At 42.2% G+C, this 17463-nt stretch overlaps 1 protein-coding gene across 1 annotated transcript in view; it reads right to left on the minus strand.

Annotated features, from left to right (window-relative positions):
- Positions 1 to 17463, minus strand: part of NUBP1 (NUBP iron-sulfur cluster assembly factor 1, cytosolic) — a 53754-nt gene that overhangs the window by 13400 nt on the left and 22891 nt on the right. Inside the window, exons 4-5 of the mRNA XM_073647744.1 lie at positions 6328 to 6396; positions 4215 to 4247 (exon numbers count right to left, since the gene is read on the minus strand). Of these exons, the coding sequence (XP_073503845.1) occupies positions 4215 to 4247; positions 6328 to 6396 (102 nt within the window). The remainder of the gene's footprint in view (positions 1 to 4214; positions 4248 to 6327; positions 6397 to 17463) is intronic.

The following is a 17463-nucleotide window of genomic DNA, read 5'->3' on the forward strand; positions in this document are numbered from 1 at the left end:
AACTTATTCTCTGCAGAAGAGCCAATTCTTGGACTTCTTTTCCTGGAATGGGCCTCACTAGAGCCAATTTAGTCTCAGGGATTTATGCTTTTCACAACTGCACTTGAGGATACATAGTTACATAGTTAGTAAAGCCGAATAAAGACTTGCGTCCATCAAGTTCGACCTGTTAGTTCTGTAATTGCTAAAGTTGATCCAGAGGAGGGCAAAAACCCCAAATGATTTAGCCAATCTTCACCTGAGGAAAAATTCCCTCCCGACTCAAACCAGCAGTCAGAATAAATCCCTGTATCAACCTACTATTTTATTCTATTTTTAAGTATATGCAGAAATCTGCCTGGTATCTAGAAATGCATCCAGTCCCCGCTTGAACTGGTTTAGTGAATCCGACATTACCGTCTCCTCACTCAGTGAATTCCATATTCTCACTGCTCTTACCGTAAAGAACCCCTTCCTATGCTGGTGCTGAAACCTTTTCTCTTCCAGTCTTAGTGAGTGCCCTCTTGTTACCGTAATATCCCTCCTTTTGAACAAATCCCGGGCAAGGTCTCTATACTGTCCCCTAACATATTTGTACACATTTATTATGTCCCCCCTCAACCTTCTCTTTTCCAGGCTGAATAGTCCTAGTTTTGCCAACCTCTCTGGGTATTGCAGTCCCTCCATTCCCCTTATTAATTTTGTTGCCCTCCTTTGTACCTTTTCAAGCTCATTTATATCCTTTCTATATATTGGGGCCCATAACTGAGCACAGTATTCCAAGTGTGGTCTGACCAGTGCTTTGTACAGTGGAAGAACAATGTTCTCCTCCTTTGCAGCTATACCTCTTCTGATACATCCCATTACCCTGTTTGCCCTTACAGCAGCGGCCTGACTTTGGGCACTCCAATTTAGTTTGCTATCAATCAAGATGCCCAAGTCCTTCTCCATCTCTGAATTCCCCAATGATTTCCCATTCAGTGAGTACTGGTGACTTCCATTTTTCCTTCCCATATGTATGACCTTACATTTCTCCTCGTTAAACCTCATTTGCCATTTAATGCTCCACCTACCCAGCTTATCCAAATCCCTCTGTAGGTCTTCACTATCCTCTTTTGTATTAATTGTTTTACATAACTTTGTGTCATCTGCAAATATTGATATTTTACTATTTATCCCGTTGACTATGTCGTTAATAAAGATATTAAATAACATTGGGCCTAGTACAGACCCCTGTGGTACCCCACTAGTGACGCTTACCCAATCTGAGTATATTCCATTTATAACCACCCTCTGCCTTCTATCCTTTAGCCAGTTAGCTACCCACTTGCAGACATTTTCCCCCAGCCCCATCATTCTCATTTTGTATACCAACCTATTATGTGGCACGCTATCGAACGCTTTTGAGAAGTCGAGATACACGACATCCACTGGTTCCCCCTGATCTACTCGAGAGCTAACCTCCTCGTAGAAGTCAATCAGGTTTGTTTGGCAGGAGCGATTCCTCATGAATCCATGTTGGTTCGGGGTTAATAGATTATTAGCATCAAGATGCTCCGTAATTGCCTCATTAATGAAGCCTTCAAAAATTTTGCCCACAACGGACGTCAGACTCACCGGCCGATAGTTTCCGGCGTCACTTTTTGCTCCCTTTTTGAATATTGGCACTACATTCGCCTGTCGCCAATCAAGTGGCACAGACCCAGTCTCAACAGAGTCCTTAAATATAAGATATAACGGTCTGTCTATCACATTACTTAACTCCCTTCGTACCCGTGGGTGTATGCCATCAGGTCCTGGTGATTTGTTTATTTTAATGTTACTGAGGCGTTTCTGTACCCCAGCTTGGGTTAGATTAGTCATACTTAGTGGAGGATTAAGTTTGTCACTTCTCATTTCGCCTGTTAGTTCTTTTTCCTTTGTGAAAGTTGACGAAAAAAATTTATTTAATAGATTAGCTTTATCCTCATCTTTCTCTATGATTTTGCCTTCATCACTTTTTATCGGTCCAATATTATTCGATTTAATCCTTTTACTATTTATATACGTAAAGAACAGTTTGGGATTTGATCTACTTTCCCTAGCAATACGTTTCTCTGTTTCCTCCTTTGCTATTTTTATTTGTTTTTTACAGGTTCTCGTTTTTTCCTTGTAACACATTAGTGCCTCCTTACTGTTTTCCTGTTTTAATCTCTTGAATGCCTCTTTTTTGCTATTTAACGCCCCTTTTACGTTCTTATTCAACCATATTGGTTTCCTCTTATTTCTGGCCCTTTTATTCCCATACGGTATATACCTCTCGCACTGAGTATTCAGAATTCTTTTGAAGGTTTCCCATTTACTATTCGTATTTCCTTGATTAAGAACTTTGTCCCAGTCTATAAGTTGAAGGTTTTCTTTCAGCTGATGAAACTTCGCCCTCCTAAAGTTTAATGTTTTAGTTGTTCCCTTATTGATAACCCTACTGAAGGGCATTTTGAAGTCGATAATATTATGATCGCTATTACCTAGGTGCCCCCCTATCTGTACCTCAGTTATTCTATCAGGCCTATTAGTCAATATTAAGTCCAACACGGCCTTCCCTCTCGTTGGTTCCTGCACTAGTTGGGAGAGATAATTATCCTTGATATTTGTCAAGAACCTTTTTCCTTTCTGAGATCTACAGGTTTCTGTTTCCCAGTCAATATCCGGGTAGTTGAAGTCCCCCATTACAATCACCTCATTATGTTTTGCTACTTTGTCTATTTGTCCTAATAGCAGTTTCTCATTCTCCTCTGTTATATTAGGTGGCTTATAGCAGACCCCCAGTAATATTTTATTTTTATTTTTTGCCCCCTCTATCTCTACCCACATGGACTCGACCCCCTCTTCTCCCTCTCCTATATCTTCCCTTAGTCTGGGCTTTAGACGTGACCTTACATATATGCAGACTCCTCCGCCCTTCCCCTGTTTCCGGTCCCTTCTAAATAAACTATAATCTGTTAAATTTACCGCCCAGTCGTAGCTATCGTCTAGCCAAGTCTCTGTTATACCTACGATGTCATACCTCTCCTCCGATATAAGCGCCCGCAGCTCATCCGCCTTATTGGTCAGGCTTCTTGCGTTGGTCAGCATGCAAGATAAAACTTTGGGGTTACCTTCAAGGTTCTAGCAATTTTACAGAATGACTAACTTTCACGTCAAAGTAATCATGGACTGTTGCTTCTCTTTACTTAGTTAAGTGGTTCTTGCCATATTCTGGCTTAGAACAGTTGTGGAATTGGGCTCAGCACTGTATGGAGCTGTGTACCAACACTGGATCTGAAAAACACACCCAGATGGTCACAAACACTTGCTAAAAGCCAGGGGTTCCACTAATGAACTATTCGGGGCATACCTGTTCACTGGAAGCCACTCCAGGTGACTACCTGATTAAGCTGCTTGACAGAATGCCGAGGGGGGTGGTACAACAGTCATCTGAGTAAACCATGGATATTGGGAGGAATCTCAGGTTTAACAAACAGGCTGTGTGTATATAATGTCTTATTCAGACGAATTCCACTGCAGAAAGCGCCTAAAAGGACACTCAAAAGAATAAAAATAATCATTTCTATGTAAAAACGACTTGCTGTGCACATGTTCAGGCTTTGGAACGTCTTTCAACCACTTCAGGCTTCTACAAATGGCAAACGGTTAAAAAAAGTGAAAGCTCAAAAGACACACGGAAGACGACTGCACGTTTTATGGAGCGTTTTGCCATCACTTTTTCCCTTAATATGTAGTGTCTTCATTATTCAACGGAGAAAAAAAAAAAAAAAAAAAAAAGGATTTTATAAAAACTAGAAAATGCTAGAGAAAACTCCAGAACTTTTTTTAAACGTCCTCTGTAATAATGGCAGACATTATATCAACTTTTTATTAACAAAAAGCATTAAAGGTTAATCATAATCTAGCTGTACAAAAATGTATCATTTGAGATGGGTTTAAAAAAAAAAAAGAAAAAAAAAAAAAGAAAAAAAAAAAAAGAAAAAAAAAAAAAGAAAAAAAAAAAAAAAGGTACAGCCCGTGAAGCTCATCCTACGTAGTATCTAAAGGTCAGCAGCTTGTACACACATCAGCATGGACACTGTGATAGCTATAGATAGAGGTGCAGTGTGGCCACTAGGGGTCACTGTAGGCTTTGGTGCGGCACTGTGCACTTGTACTCCCATAATATACAGACATCCGACAGTGCATTCAGGGTGACAGATACTTACAACAGGTGACCATCCTGAGCCACTTTGGTGAACCTAAGGGTAATATAGGATTAACAGTAATTAGTACAAGTAGTAAGACCACAAAATCAGATTTTCACCTATTTTACTATGGTGGATGAACTTCTGTTTAACAAAGCAAGACTGAAAAAAAAAAAATGGATCTGAATATTTAAATTTTCTCATTGCTATATTTTCCTTAAGGATTAAGGACCCCCCCCCCCTCCTAAAAATACAAAAAACAGTACTGAAAAATAGAGTGACAAAACACTTAAAGGGAACCTGTCATGTCAGATAACACTGTTAAAGAGGTTGTCCACTACTTTAGCATTGATGGCCTATCCTTAGGATGGTCAATGTCTAATTGGTCAGGGACCGGCACCCGGCTCCCCCTGCCGATCAGCTGTTCTCTGTGTCGACAGCTGCAAATGCTCAATTGAGGTGCTGCTCCATCTTCTGATAGTGGCCGCCGCAGGGTACTGCACATCCGCTTTCTATTGATGTGAATAGGAGGCAGATGTGTAGTACCCTGCCACGGCCACTATCAGAAGACAGCAGCTTGGCAATTGAGCACTTCCAGCTGGCGGCTTCCAATGCCAATAACAGCTGGTTGGTGGGGGTGCCGGACCCCAACCGATCAGACATTAATGACCTATCCTAACGACAGGTCATCAACGATAAAGTAGTGGACAACCTCTAACTTGCAGACATAAGGTAAATCTGCAGGTTAATAGCGCTAGGAAGGTGCCCGGCCGCTGTACTGCAGATGCGACACCCGGGTGAAAATGAACTTTATTTCTCCTGGGAGCTGCCGGCTTTCAGTCATATAGTTGTGGCACGGCTACAGTCAGGACACAGTGAGCGGCGGCTGTAAGCACACCCATCACTGACTGTCAGCCAGCTCAGCAGTGCATGATTGAAGAGACGGCTGTCTAAGTGCCAGGGTGCGGTTACAGCCACCGCTCACTGTGTACCAAGCAATGACTAGCCGCACTGGCAAGCCTGTATGACTGAAAGCCAGCAGTTCCCAGGAGAAATAAAGTTCATTTTCTCGCAGGTCCTGCATTTCCTGTACTGTGGCCGGGTGAGAGTGAGGTGGTTGCCAATTGACTGAATGGCTCATGCATCAAAGTTATGCGAGTCCCAGGAGAACTGGAGCGGACATTGTTGGAACAGCGCTGGCATGGGAGGTAAATACAAGCTGTATTTAACCTGTTAAATGCAACTACCAAACTCCATCATGATACAATCATTTGATGCCGATGGCTTGCTATGACAGATGGGTGTCTGTTGAAGACTTATGTGGCTGTCAACACAGAGCTCCTTTGATACCCTGCCTGAGGCCAGGCTTCAAAGGAGACTGTTTGTTTTACTATATGCAGTAATTCTGTTGTATCACAGTATATCAGACGATTGCAGGTTCAAGGCCCCTAAGGGGACTAAATAAATACAATAAAAAAAAATAAAAAAAAAAGTAAAACAATATGAAAAGAAATAAAAAAAGTTGAAATCACCCCCTTTTTGCCCTATTAAAAAAGATAAAAAAAAAAAAAAAACTAAAAAAAAAACTATGGCTCTTGGAAGGGAGGAAAAGAACAAAAAACTGAAATTGGCCAAGTCAGGAAGGTGTTAAAGACAACCTGTCATCAGGATTGTATACCCCATACTAATGATAAGCATGTGAAGGTTCTTTACTGCTGAGTAAATCCTTACCTTTCTTACAGACATCAGTTTTGCTAGTTTAGAGAAATCCATAGTTAAAACTGTATGCTAATGAGCTGCAAGTGCAGTGGGCGGGCCCTGCACCTACAGCTCTGCTTCCTCTCTCCATATCCCTCCCTGCTGGTCCCTCATGTTTCAGAGTCAGGGGAGGCAGGCAGTTGGTGGGGAATTGGGAGAGAGGCAGGAGAGCTGTAGGTGCAGGGCCCGCCCACTGCACTTGCAGCTCATTAGCATACAGTTTCAACTATGGATTTCTCTAAACTAGCAAAACTGATGTCTATAAGAAAGGTAAGGATTTACTCAGCAGTAAAGAACCTTCACATGCTTATCATTAGTATGGGGTATACAATCCTGATGACAGGTTGTCTTTAAAGGAGGCAGCTCATGCAGTTACCTGTTCGTCTTCTAGACCCATTATTTTTGGAATTGACGGACCACAGATGTCCACATCAAGTAAAGCAATCTAAAAGAGAAAGAAAAGAAAAATTCTTTAGAAGCGTGTTTATATATCTATGTAGACAGACAATATATTAATGGGTTTATTCATGTAAAGCAGTTGTCCTTTTTTTTTGTTTTACTACCACAGGCATAAATTTGGAATGGAGGGGCACAGAAGAAAGAGAAAAAAAAACAGTTTCACTCCTTTTTTTCCCCTCTAATTTTGTCTAGTATGGAAAGTTCTGACAATTTACAAATCACTTTATTGTGGGGATTTATCTTCATTCTTGTAGAATTTTTCTCTTTTATAAAAGTGGCAATTTTGATTGTTCTGATAAGCACAAGACTCAAAAGGAGGAGACACTGACCCTTTTACTGCTACCATCTATTCCAAATGAATCATTTCTAATAGCTGGAGGCAGGGGCTTGCTAACCACTTACATATATACATTAAAATGATATATATACGTACGTGTGTGTACGTGTGTGTGTGTACACATACACTAAAATTATATACAGTATCCCATTGAAAAAAATGAAGTTGGATCCAAAATGGCTGCCATGGTAACCACCTATCTGGAAAAGTTTTCCCCGTCCCATATACTAATGTGCCACAAACAAGAAGCTGATATCACCAACCATTCCCATGTAATTTAGGTGTATCCTTATAAATGGCCCACCCTGTATATATGTATACATAGCATTTTTATTGGTATATGGTCTCCCATGCTGGTATGTGCTGCCCCCATACAGTCCACACCATCCTAGCCTGGTATGCGTGGCACCCCCCCCCCCCCCCACAATCCCGGCACGTGTGGCACCCCTCACCCCCCCCACAATCCCGGCACACGTGGCACCCCCTCACCCCCCACAATCCCGGCACGCGTGGCACCCCCTCACCCCCCACAATCCCGGCACGCGTGGCACCCCCTCACCCCCCACAATCCCGGCACGCGTGGCACCCCCTCACCCCCCACAATCCCGGCACGCGTGGCACCCCCTCACCCCGGCACGCGTGGCACCCCCTCACCCCCCACACAATCCCGGCACGAATGGCACCCTCATCCCTTTCACACTGTACACATACAAAAAAAAAAAAATAAACAGTTATACTCCCCTTTCTTCTCTGTGCTGCAGCACTGCTGTGTCCTGTTCTGCCAGAGGCCGGGGGAGGAGTGCAGAGCCGGAGCACCGCGCCGTCCGGCGCCATTTTGCTGAAGACACACTGTAAATGTGTCTTCAGTAAAATGGCGCCGGATAGCGCTATGCGCATGCGCCGATTCGACGCCTCACTCCTGCCCCGTCTCCGAAGAGAGGTGCCGCGGCAACGCTCCTCCCGGTCAGGTAAGTATGGCGCTGGAGATTGTGGTATACGTTCAGCATCTACGTATACCGCGATCTCAGGCGCCATACACCTCCTCTTACTTGTAACGACTGGATGCGGTCTTCTGTCTGGAGCCAGACTGCGCGTCACGCATGCGCAGTCTATCGAGGCTTCAGACAGAGACACGCATCCCCAGGTATATTATAGATACACACATTAAAATTATATAATTTTAATGTGTGTGTGTGTGTGTGTGTGTGTACGTATACACATTAAAATTATATATTATATACAGTACAGACCAAAAGTTTGGACACACCTTCTCATTTAAAGATTTTTCTGTATTTTCATGACTTTGAAAATTGTACATTCACACTGAAGGCATCAAAACTATGAATTAACACATGTGGAATTATATACTTAACAAAAAAGTGTGAAACAACTGAAAATATGTCTTATATTCTAGGTTCTTCAAAGTAGCCACCTTTTGCTTTGATGACTGCTTTGCACACTCTTGGCATTCTCTTGATGAGCTTCAAGAGGTAGTCACCGGAAATGGTTTTCACTTCACAGGTGTGCCCTGTCAGGTTTAATAAGTGGGATTTCTTGCCTTATAAATGGGGTTGGGACCATCAGTTGTGTTGTGCAGAAGTCAGGTGGATACACAGCTGATAGTCCTACTGAATAGACTATTAGAATTTGTATTATGGCAAGAAAAAAGCAGCCAAGTAAAGAAAAACGAGTGGCCATCATTACTTTAAGAAGTGAAGGTCAGTCAGTCCGAAAAATTGGGCAAACTTTGAAAGTGTCCCCAAGTGCAGTTGCAAAAACCATCAAGCGCTACAAAGAAACTGGCTCACATGAGGACCGCCCCAGGAAAGGAAGACCAAGAGTCACCTCTGCTTCTGAGGATAAGTTTATCCGAGTCACCAGCCTCAGAAATCGCAGGTTAACAGCAGCTCAGATTAGAGACCAGGTCAATGCCACACAGAGTTCTAGCAGCAGACACATCTCTTCAACAACTGTTAAGAGGAGACTTTGTGCAGCAGGCCTTCATGGTAAAATAGCTGCTAGGAAACCACTGCTAAGGACAGGCAACAAGCAGAAGAGACAAGTTTGGGCTAAAGAACACAAGGAATGGACATTAGACCAGTGGCAATCTGTGCTTTGGTCTGATGAGTCCAAATTTGAGATCTTTGGTTCCAACCACCGTGTCTTTGTGCGACGCAGAAAAGGTGAACGGATGGACACTACAGGCCTGGTTCCCAACGTGAAGCATGGAGGAGGTGTGATGGTGTGGGGGTGCTTTGCTGGTGACACTGTTGGGGATTTATTCAAAATTGAAGGCATACTGAACCAGCATGGCTACCACAGCATCTTGCAGCGGCATGCTATTCCATCCGGTTTGCATTTAGTTGGACCATCATTTATTTTTCAACAGGACAATGACCCCAAACACACCTCCAGGCTGTGTAAGGGCTATTTGACCAAGAAGGAGAGTGATGGGGTGCTACGCCAGATGACCTGGCCTCCACAGTCACCAGACCTGAACCCAATCGAGATGGTTTGGGGTGAGCTGGACCGCAGAGTGAAGGCAAAAGGGCCAACAAGTGCTAAGCATCTCTGGGAACTCCTTCAAGATTGTTGGAAGACCATTTCCGGTGACTACGTCTTGAAGCTCATCAAGAGAATGCCAAGAGTGTGCAAAGCAGTCATCAAAGCAAAAGGTGGCTACTTTGAAGAACCTAGAATATAAGACATATTTTCAGTTGTTTCACACTTTTTTGTTAAGTATATAATTCCACATGTGTTAATTCATAGTTTTGATGCCTTCAGTGTGAATGTACAATTTTCATAGTCGTGAAAATACAGAAAAATCTTTAAATGAGGTGTGTCCAAACTTTTGGTCTGTATTGTATATATGTGTATATATATATATATATATATATATATATATATATATATATATATATAATATATACACACAAACACACATTTTTTTTTTAAGGATTGAAGATAAATGACCTACTAACAGTGATTTGTAAAATGTTATAATGTTCCATTCTGGAAATAAAAATTTGAAATAACTATATTATTTAAACGTTTAGTTACGACAGAATTCCCTTCGCCTGTTAGCAGATGCAGGGTGTTTTATGACATCCTCTAAAAGCTGTGAGGTTCCCTTAAGGGTAAATGTTCCATAGTTCCCCATGACCGTGCCAGTTAGGATGGGAGATCCCACTGCACCGATATGAAGCATTACAGGAGGTACGTCACCTACAGTGCAGCTGTGTGTAATACAATCATTGACAAGTTTAAATGAATAAAACCGCCCTTACACAATGGCAAATATGATGAACCTCAAAGTAGAAATCATCTGGGGATATGGTACAACTTGTAACTGTATTTCCATGTAACAGTAAATTAGTTTAACACTTGCACATGTAGCAATCAGCAAGTATCCCCCAACACTCGGAGCCTCCGGCCAATGGTCAATGTGATGTCAGCAGCTGCGCTCCAGTACCGGCACGTATGTATGAGCAAGGGAGGAAAGGGAAGCAAATCCAAGCCCTTCCCAGCCTGAAATATCATTAGGCAGCTTTGATCCAAGCTGAAATGGCCTATGTCCCAAAACACAGCCCTTCTTAAAAAGTAATTTGTTACATAATGGGGATTATTTTAGCACCTCTTAGCACCTGTTGTCAGACCTCATCCGCAAAGTTCGAGGAAATTTCATTGAAGGCCATCAACTAAGTTATTACTTTGTCCTTACTCTACCCAGTGCTTACTAGAAAATTAAAAAACCCAGGGAAATTGGGAGTGGTCCGACATGAATGTGCTTCCAATTATTTCGCTCACAGCAGACAAACACATCATGTACATAATAATATGAATACATTCATAGCAGAAAAAAAAACCCAAACAAACAAAACACCTTAAAATGGCCATAAAAATGAGAAAAACTAGTCCAAAACGAGCATTAGTAAAACTGCAGCTCTAGCCCTAGGTGCTGTATAGACTTGCCATTCATAAGGACAATATTGCTGTAGGAGAGGGACACAATTTTATGTAAATCTATAAAAGGGCCCCTATACAGAAGATATAAGGGAAATGCACTACATCCAATGTATACCAATATTCTAGCCATTTGGCAAGATTCTTATATTGCGTTTATGACCTTAACTTGCTGCACAAACCCAGCAAATGGCAGGCAGCCTAGCCACGAGGTTTAGACAAAGACCACAGCTTCCAGAAGAACCTCAAAAGTAGGAGAAACAAGACATGAGAAGGCGCCAGAAATCAGACAAGCAATGAAGGAATTGGTTGAGAAAATTTACTGTGGATTTCTCCTCATTGAGTTTAATTGGGAAGTCAACATCAGCACCAAAATCCAAATGACACGGACTTTTTCTGTAAATCAGTGCCAAAATTCAAAGTCCTGACATGCTTAAAAGGAAATAAACTTTAAAACAAAGAAACCCCAACTACACTCCCCTCGTTAACGTCTGTATACCAGGCCTTCTTCAGTGACCTGCTGCAGCCAATCACACAGCAGTCACATGTGATGAGACATTATAAAAGGAGACCGGCTCCACAGAGATCAGTCAAGGACCAGAAGAGCAGCCATGGGTCGAGAGTACAAGTTCTGAAAAGCTTAGAAGCCAACTACTGAACAGCCCGGTAAACTCCAGCTGTCCAATCCAATACCTACGAGGCCCGGCAGATACAAGCTTTTAGTTTTACAATATTTTTTTTCTTAAACTATTTGTGCACAGTATGTGTATACAATGGCAGGAGGAATAAATCCGTTAACACCGGTCTATTGTTTATACCAGGTTTACAAGAAAACTTAACAGATCTCACAATAGTTTTCCAAGCTTTAAAGATATGTGTACACAAAGTCTTTAACATGCCGATGGGCCAGCCAAGACACTTCAAGAGAAAGCCGGTGGCCTTATAGCTGAAGTGACTTGGCAGATGGTTTTGCCGGCATTTTAGCTCTACACTTTCAAGTTTATAGGGCGGCTTCCAAACAGAAGGAGCCTGAAGAATGGACATGTTACTTACAATCCTAGAATGCTAGAGTTGGAGGAGACCTCCAGGGTCCTCGTGTCCAACCCCCTGCTCAATGCAGGAGTCACTAAACCATCTCAGACAGATGTCTGTCCAGCCTCTGTTTGAAGACTTCCATTTACTACTTCTTTTAACTTCCCCAAAGTTCTGAGCCCTGAGGCCACGTCCACACATTCAGTATTTGTTGAGTTTTTTACCTAAAGGCGAAACCAGGAGTGGAACAGTCAGAGGAAAAGTATAATAGAAACACGTCACCACTTCTGTATTTATCACCAACTCCTGATTTTGGCTTATAAATACTGATGTAAAATACTGAGCGTGTGCCCGTAGCCTGAAGCGGTTAAAAGGAGGAACATGTGCACGGTAATGTAGTTTTAGATTGCTGTGCACGAAGTACATTTTTGGCAGAGGTTTGGTAGCGCTTTTTCATGAGTATTCCAGTCGGTATCCACCTGTTTTGTGCACAAACCCTTAGAGGCGAGACAAGTGGTATAAATATTCCATAGGGCAGAAGGTGGGAAAAAAAGAACAGTAATATTAAATTATATATATATATATATATATATATATATATATATATATATATATATATATATATATATATATATATATATATATATATATATATATATATATATATATATATATATATATATATATATATATATATATTAGACATATCTAGAACTGACAAGAGTAATAGCAAAAGAATACTTTATTCATTTTTAAAGAGGACGTCTATTACGAGAGAGATTTAGCAGACAGGACAGATTAAGTGACGCTCAGAAAGTTCAAAGGAAATAATAGGCCTTCAAGAGGTGCTGGAAATCGGCTTAATTACAGGTATGACTTCATCTGCGTCATATGCAGCGCACAAGAAATAATGTCCCTAATACCCTGCTCAAGTGGATCAAACACCACAGAGAATATGGACATATAGAGAAGATCTCAGGTACAACCCAGAGGTTACTAACATCAGGAGCCACAAATGTCTAAGAAAGCTCACTTCAGCTCTACTCCCAAACTCACTCCACACACCACGTATACACTTCATTCCCCCATATATCGACGGGATGAAATATGAGCACAGTTATAGTAATCACACAGGGGATGGCCTGTACGGGAATGGTTAACCCTGACGTTCAGCGATATGCGCTGCCAGTAAATGATCCCGACTAATGGCCAAATGTACTGATTAATGTCTCATAAAACCCCAGCCTTCCGATAGAGCGTAGAAACAAACATCTGCTCCGAATTACTGCTAATAACTTATTTTAGCTTTTGCGGCACAGATTTGAGCGAGAAGTTCATGAATCTGACCCACCCAGTCTAATATTTTGTGATTTCTCAGATGTGATGACTATTCCATAAATTGTAGCTCTGAATGTCCTATTTGTTATCGATGTGACGGAGCTACAGGATCTGACAACAGAGGCCCGTGCCAAGAGCCAGAAACAGTCAACCTCATTTTACCCACATTATAGGGCTCCATGTTACTGAATTGGCAAAGACCAATGCCGCAGTTCAGTTGATTTTTTACATCAGATAAAACGTTTTGAAAAGTGGCAACATTTTTGGCATAACTGAAGGTTGCGCACAAATTTTATAACTTTAGGCACTTACACGCCAGCTTTGGCCAGCTCTGCCTAAACTGATTGAGTTGGGTCGAGACGGGGTGTGGCGACTAATTCATGATTAGATGTGGTGTACCTTACGCCACAAATCTTACTCTAGTCCCTGACTAGTGTAAGATTTGTGACAAGGCTCACAACACTTTGATTTATAAGTGCTAATGAATCAGGCTCCTTTGACTCTACCACGGCCCCTCATCGAGACCAGTGTGAACATCGGCGTCCTTGATGAACCGGGGCCTAAATTCACAGCGTATACAGTACAGACCAAAAGTTTGGACACACCTTCTCATTTAAAGATTTTTCTGTATTTTCATGACTTTGAAAATTGTACATTTACAATGAAGGCATTAAAACTATGAATTAACACATGTGGAATTATATACTTAACAAAAAAGTGTGAAACAACTGAAAATATGTCTTATATTCTAGGTTCTTCAAAGTAGCCACCTTTTGCTTTGATGACTGCTTTGCACACTCTTGGCATTCTCTTGATGAGCTTCAAGAGGTAGTCACCGGAAATGGTCTTCCAACAATCTTGAAGGAGTTCCCAGAGATGCTTAGCACTTGTTGGCCCTTTTGCCTTCACTCTGCGGTCCAGCTCACCCCAAACCATCTCGATTGGGTTCAGGTCTGGTGACTGGAGGCCAGGACATCTGGCGTAGCACCCCATCACTCTCCTTCTCGGTCAAATAGCCCTTACACAGCCTGGAGGTGTGTTTGGGGTCATTGCCCTGTTGAAAAATAAATGATGGTCCAACTAAACGCAGACCGGATGGAATAGCATGCCGCTGCAAGATGCTGTGGTAGCCATGCTGGTTCAGTATGCCTTCAATTTTGAATAAATCCCCAACAGTGTCACCAGCAAAGCACCCCCATACCATCACACCTCCTCCTCCATGCTTCACGGTGGGAACCAGGCATGTAGAGTCCATCCGTTCACCTTTTCTGTGTCGCACAAAGACACGGTGGTTGGAGCCAAAAATCTCAAATTTGGACTCATCAGACCAAAGCACAGATTTCCACTGGTCTAATGTCCATTCCTTGTGTTCTTTAGCCCAAACAAGTCTCTTCTGCTTGCTGCCTGTCCTTAGCAGTGGTTTCCTAGCAGCTATTTTACCATGAAGGCCTGCTGCACAAAGTCTCCTCTTAACAGTTGTTGAAGAGATGTGTCTGCTGCTAGAACTCTGTGTGGCATTGACCTGGTCTCTAATCTGAGCTGCTGTTAACCTGCGATTTCTGAGGCTGGTGACTCGGATAAACTTATCCTCAGAAGCAGAGGTGACTCTTGGTCTTCCTTTCCTGGGGCGGTCCTCATGTGAGCCAGTTTCTTTGTAGCGCTTGATGGTTTTTGCAACTGCACTTGGGGACACTTTCAAAGTTTGCCCAATTTTTCGGACTGACTGACCTTCATTTCTTAAAGTAATGATGACCACTCGTTTTTCTTTACTTAGCTGCTTTTTTCTTGCCATAATACAAATTCTAACAGTCTATTCAGTAGGACTATCAGCTGTGTATCCACCTGACTTCTGCACAACACAACTGATGGTCCCAACCCCATTTATAAGGCAAGAAATCCCATTTTTTAAACCTGACAGGGCACACCTGTGAAGTGAAAACCATTTCCGGTGACTACCTCTTGAAGCTCATCAAGAGAATGCCAAGAGTGTGCAAAGCAGTCCTCAAAGCAAAAGGTGGCTACTTTGAAGAACCTAGAATATAAGACATATTTTCAGTTGTTTCACACTTTTTTGTTAAGTATATAATTCCACATGTGTTAATTCATAGTTTTAATGCCTTCATTGTAAATGTACAATTTTCAAAGTCATGAAAATACAGAAAAAAATTTAAATGAGGTGTGTCCAAACTTTTGGTCTGTACTGTACATGCACAGAAAATGCTCCCAATGAATATATGTAATGTACCCCTGAAGTTCTACTGCCCATACACAAGCCAATAGTGTGTCGTTTTGGCATAAACTTGGCTGGGATATGTTAGTACACCTTTTCTCAAACCATATTAAAAACTACTATTTTCAATACAGCTGTCGATTAGAAAAATCTAAATATTCCCCATGCACCCCATCAACAGGAGCCCCACTATCTGGAAATCCATTCAAAACTTAGGCAGTGTACTCACCTATCCAATTCCCTCGTCCTTCTCTTACTATGCGGTCCCCATATATCTATTTAGTTTTAGTCATCGCTTAGGACAATGACTGACTACAGCAGTCAGATGCTGTCCAGCTGGAACAGGAAGCAGAAGCTAGCGGGGTACCCTTGGCAGCATTAGTTTTCTTCTCTTTATTTTAGGGGTGGACCCTCCACCTTGGGACTAAAAGGTGATTAAACATTTGTCATAATTTGCCACTCCATCTGGTGTCCTCCGTTTGCCTCCTCCTCTCAAATCTTCATTCTGTTCCCCCTACTTCCAAGATGGCCACAGATGTGGAATAGGGAGCATTGGTAAATCTAAACAACCCTCCTCAAGAAAGGCATGGGAGGTGTGGTTCAGACTTACCAATGCTCCCTATGCCACTGCAGCGATCATCTTGGAAGCAGAAGAAATGGAACATCGATCTGAATGGAGGAGGCAGCAGGAGACAATCAGAGGACAACAGATGAGGTGACAAGATGTGAGAAATGGATAGTCATTTTTTATTCACAGTGTGGAGGGTTGCTTTAATGCATAATCATACTAACGACACCTCCCATTTATTTATCTTTGACCAATAGGGCAAGGTCTAAGGGGTAACGTTTCTCCTTGTGGAGAGTGACACACCGGCTCTGGTATGCCAAGGTAAAGGAGGCTTATTCACCATGCAATGCTCCTCTGGGAAATTTTATATGCAAATTACCTATTCAGAGATGAAGAGGACTTGAACTCTATAGCGCCACCTATTGGAAGCAGCAATCCTACAAGTCACAATCAACCTTTTAACGAGTCGTGCAATATGACTTAGGATAAAAGCCAAATCAGAATCTCAATTTGCAGATCATGTTTCTGGCTGTTGGCCCTCGTCAGTGCAAAGTATGAGAACTGATTTGGCTAGGTGAGAATCTCTGGACTGAGGTCTAAGGGGTAACGTTACAAGACTCGTTAAAGGGTCGACTGAAACTTGTAGGATTGCTGCTTCCAATAGGTGGCGCTATAGAGTTCAAGTCTTTTCTCTCTCTCTCTGAAGAGGCAATTTGCATATTAAATTTCCCAGAGGAGCATTGCACAGTGAATAAGCCTCCTTACCTTGGCATGCCAGATCTGGTATGTCACTCTCCACAAGGAGAAACGTTCTCCCCCTTAGACCTCAGTCCAGAATCTCTCACCTAGCCAAATCAGTTCTCATACTTTGCACTGACGAGGGCCAACAGCCCGAAACACCGAGTCTGCAAATTAAGATTCTGATTTGGCTATTATCCCAAGTCATATTGCACGACTCGTTAAAGGGTCGATTGTGACTTGTAGGATTTCTGCTTCCAATGGGTGGCGCTAAAGAGTTCAAGTCCTCTTTCTCCCAATAAGGGGAAAGAGTCAAAAGAAACAGACCTACTACTTCAACAAATCTGACCTGGCCACATTTTTGAAACGGTCTTACAATCTTGAGAATTTCTTTTCTATAAAGGACCAGTGAAGTCGCACTATGATCACAGTGATCCACGACTCATGGGCGACACTGCTACACTAACATTTGTGGCTTCAGGAAGAATTCTGCTCTTGATTTTATAGTTTTACGGCTACTCCAAAGCTTATCTTAATATGTTATTAGCCTTCTGTTGGCGACACTCTGGTCGGCTCAGTGGTGAGAAAACAAGCTTATGTTACTATGTAGTGGAAACTGTGCAATTCCAAACTATTGTTACAGGCAACTCAAGGAGAAATCATCTTAACTCAACCCTTCTCGAAATCTGGCAAAGCTCCCCTGAACTTCCTAAACTATTACTGCCAATTCTTATACAGGAAGCGACTCCACCTTTCCACTCAAAAAACAAATCTACAGACAGAGAACGTTCAGTGTAAACAGCTAGGACTAAATTCTAACCTGAAAAATGTAGGACACGGACTGAGT

The sequence above is a fragment of the Phyllobates terribilis genome, unplaced genomic scaffold, assembly GCF_046119375.1.
Source record: "Phyllobates terribilis strain yellow unplaced genomic scaffold, ASM4611937v1 Scaffold_9__5_contigs__length_417890890, whole genome shotgun sequence".
Taxonomy (NCBI): Eukaryota; Metazoa; Chordata; class Amphibia; order Anura; family Dendrobatidae; genus Phyllobates; species Phyllobates terribilis.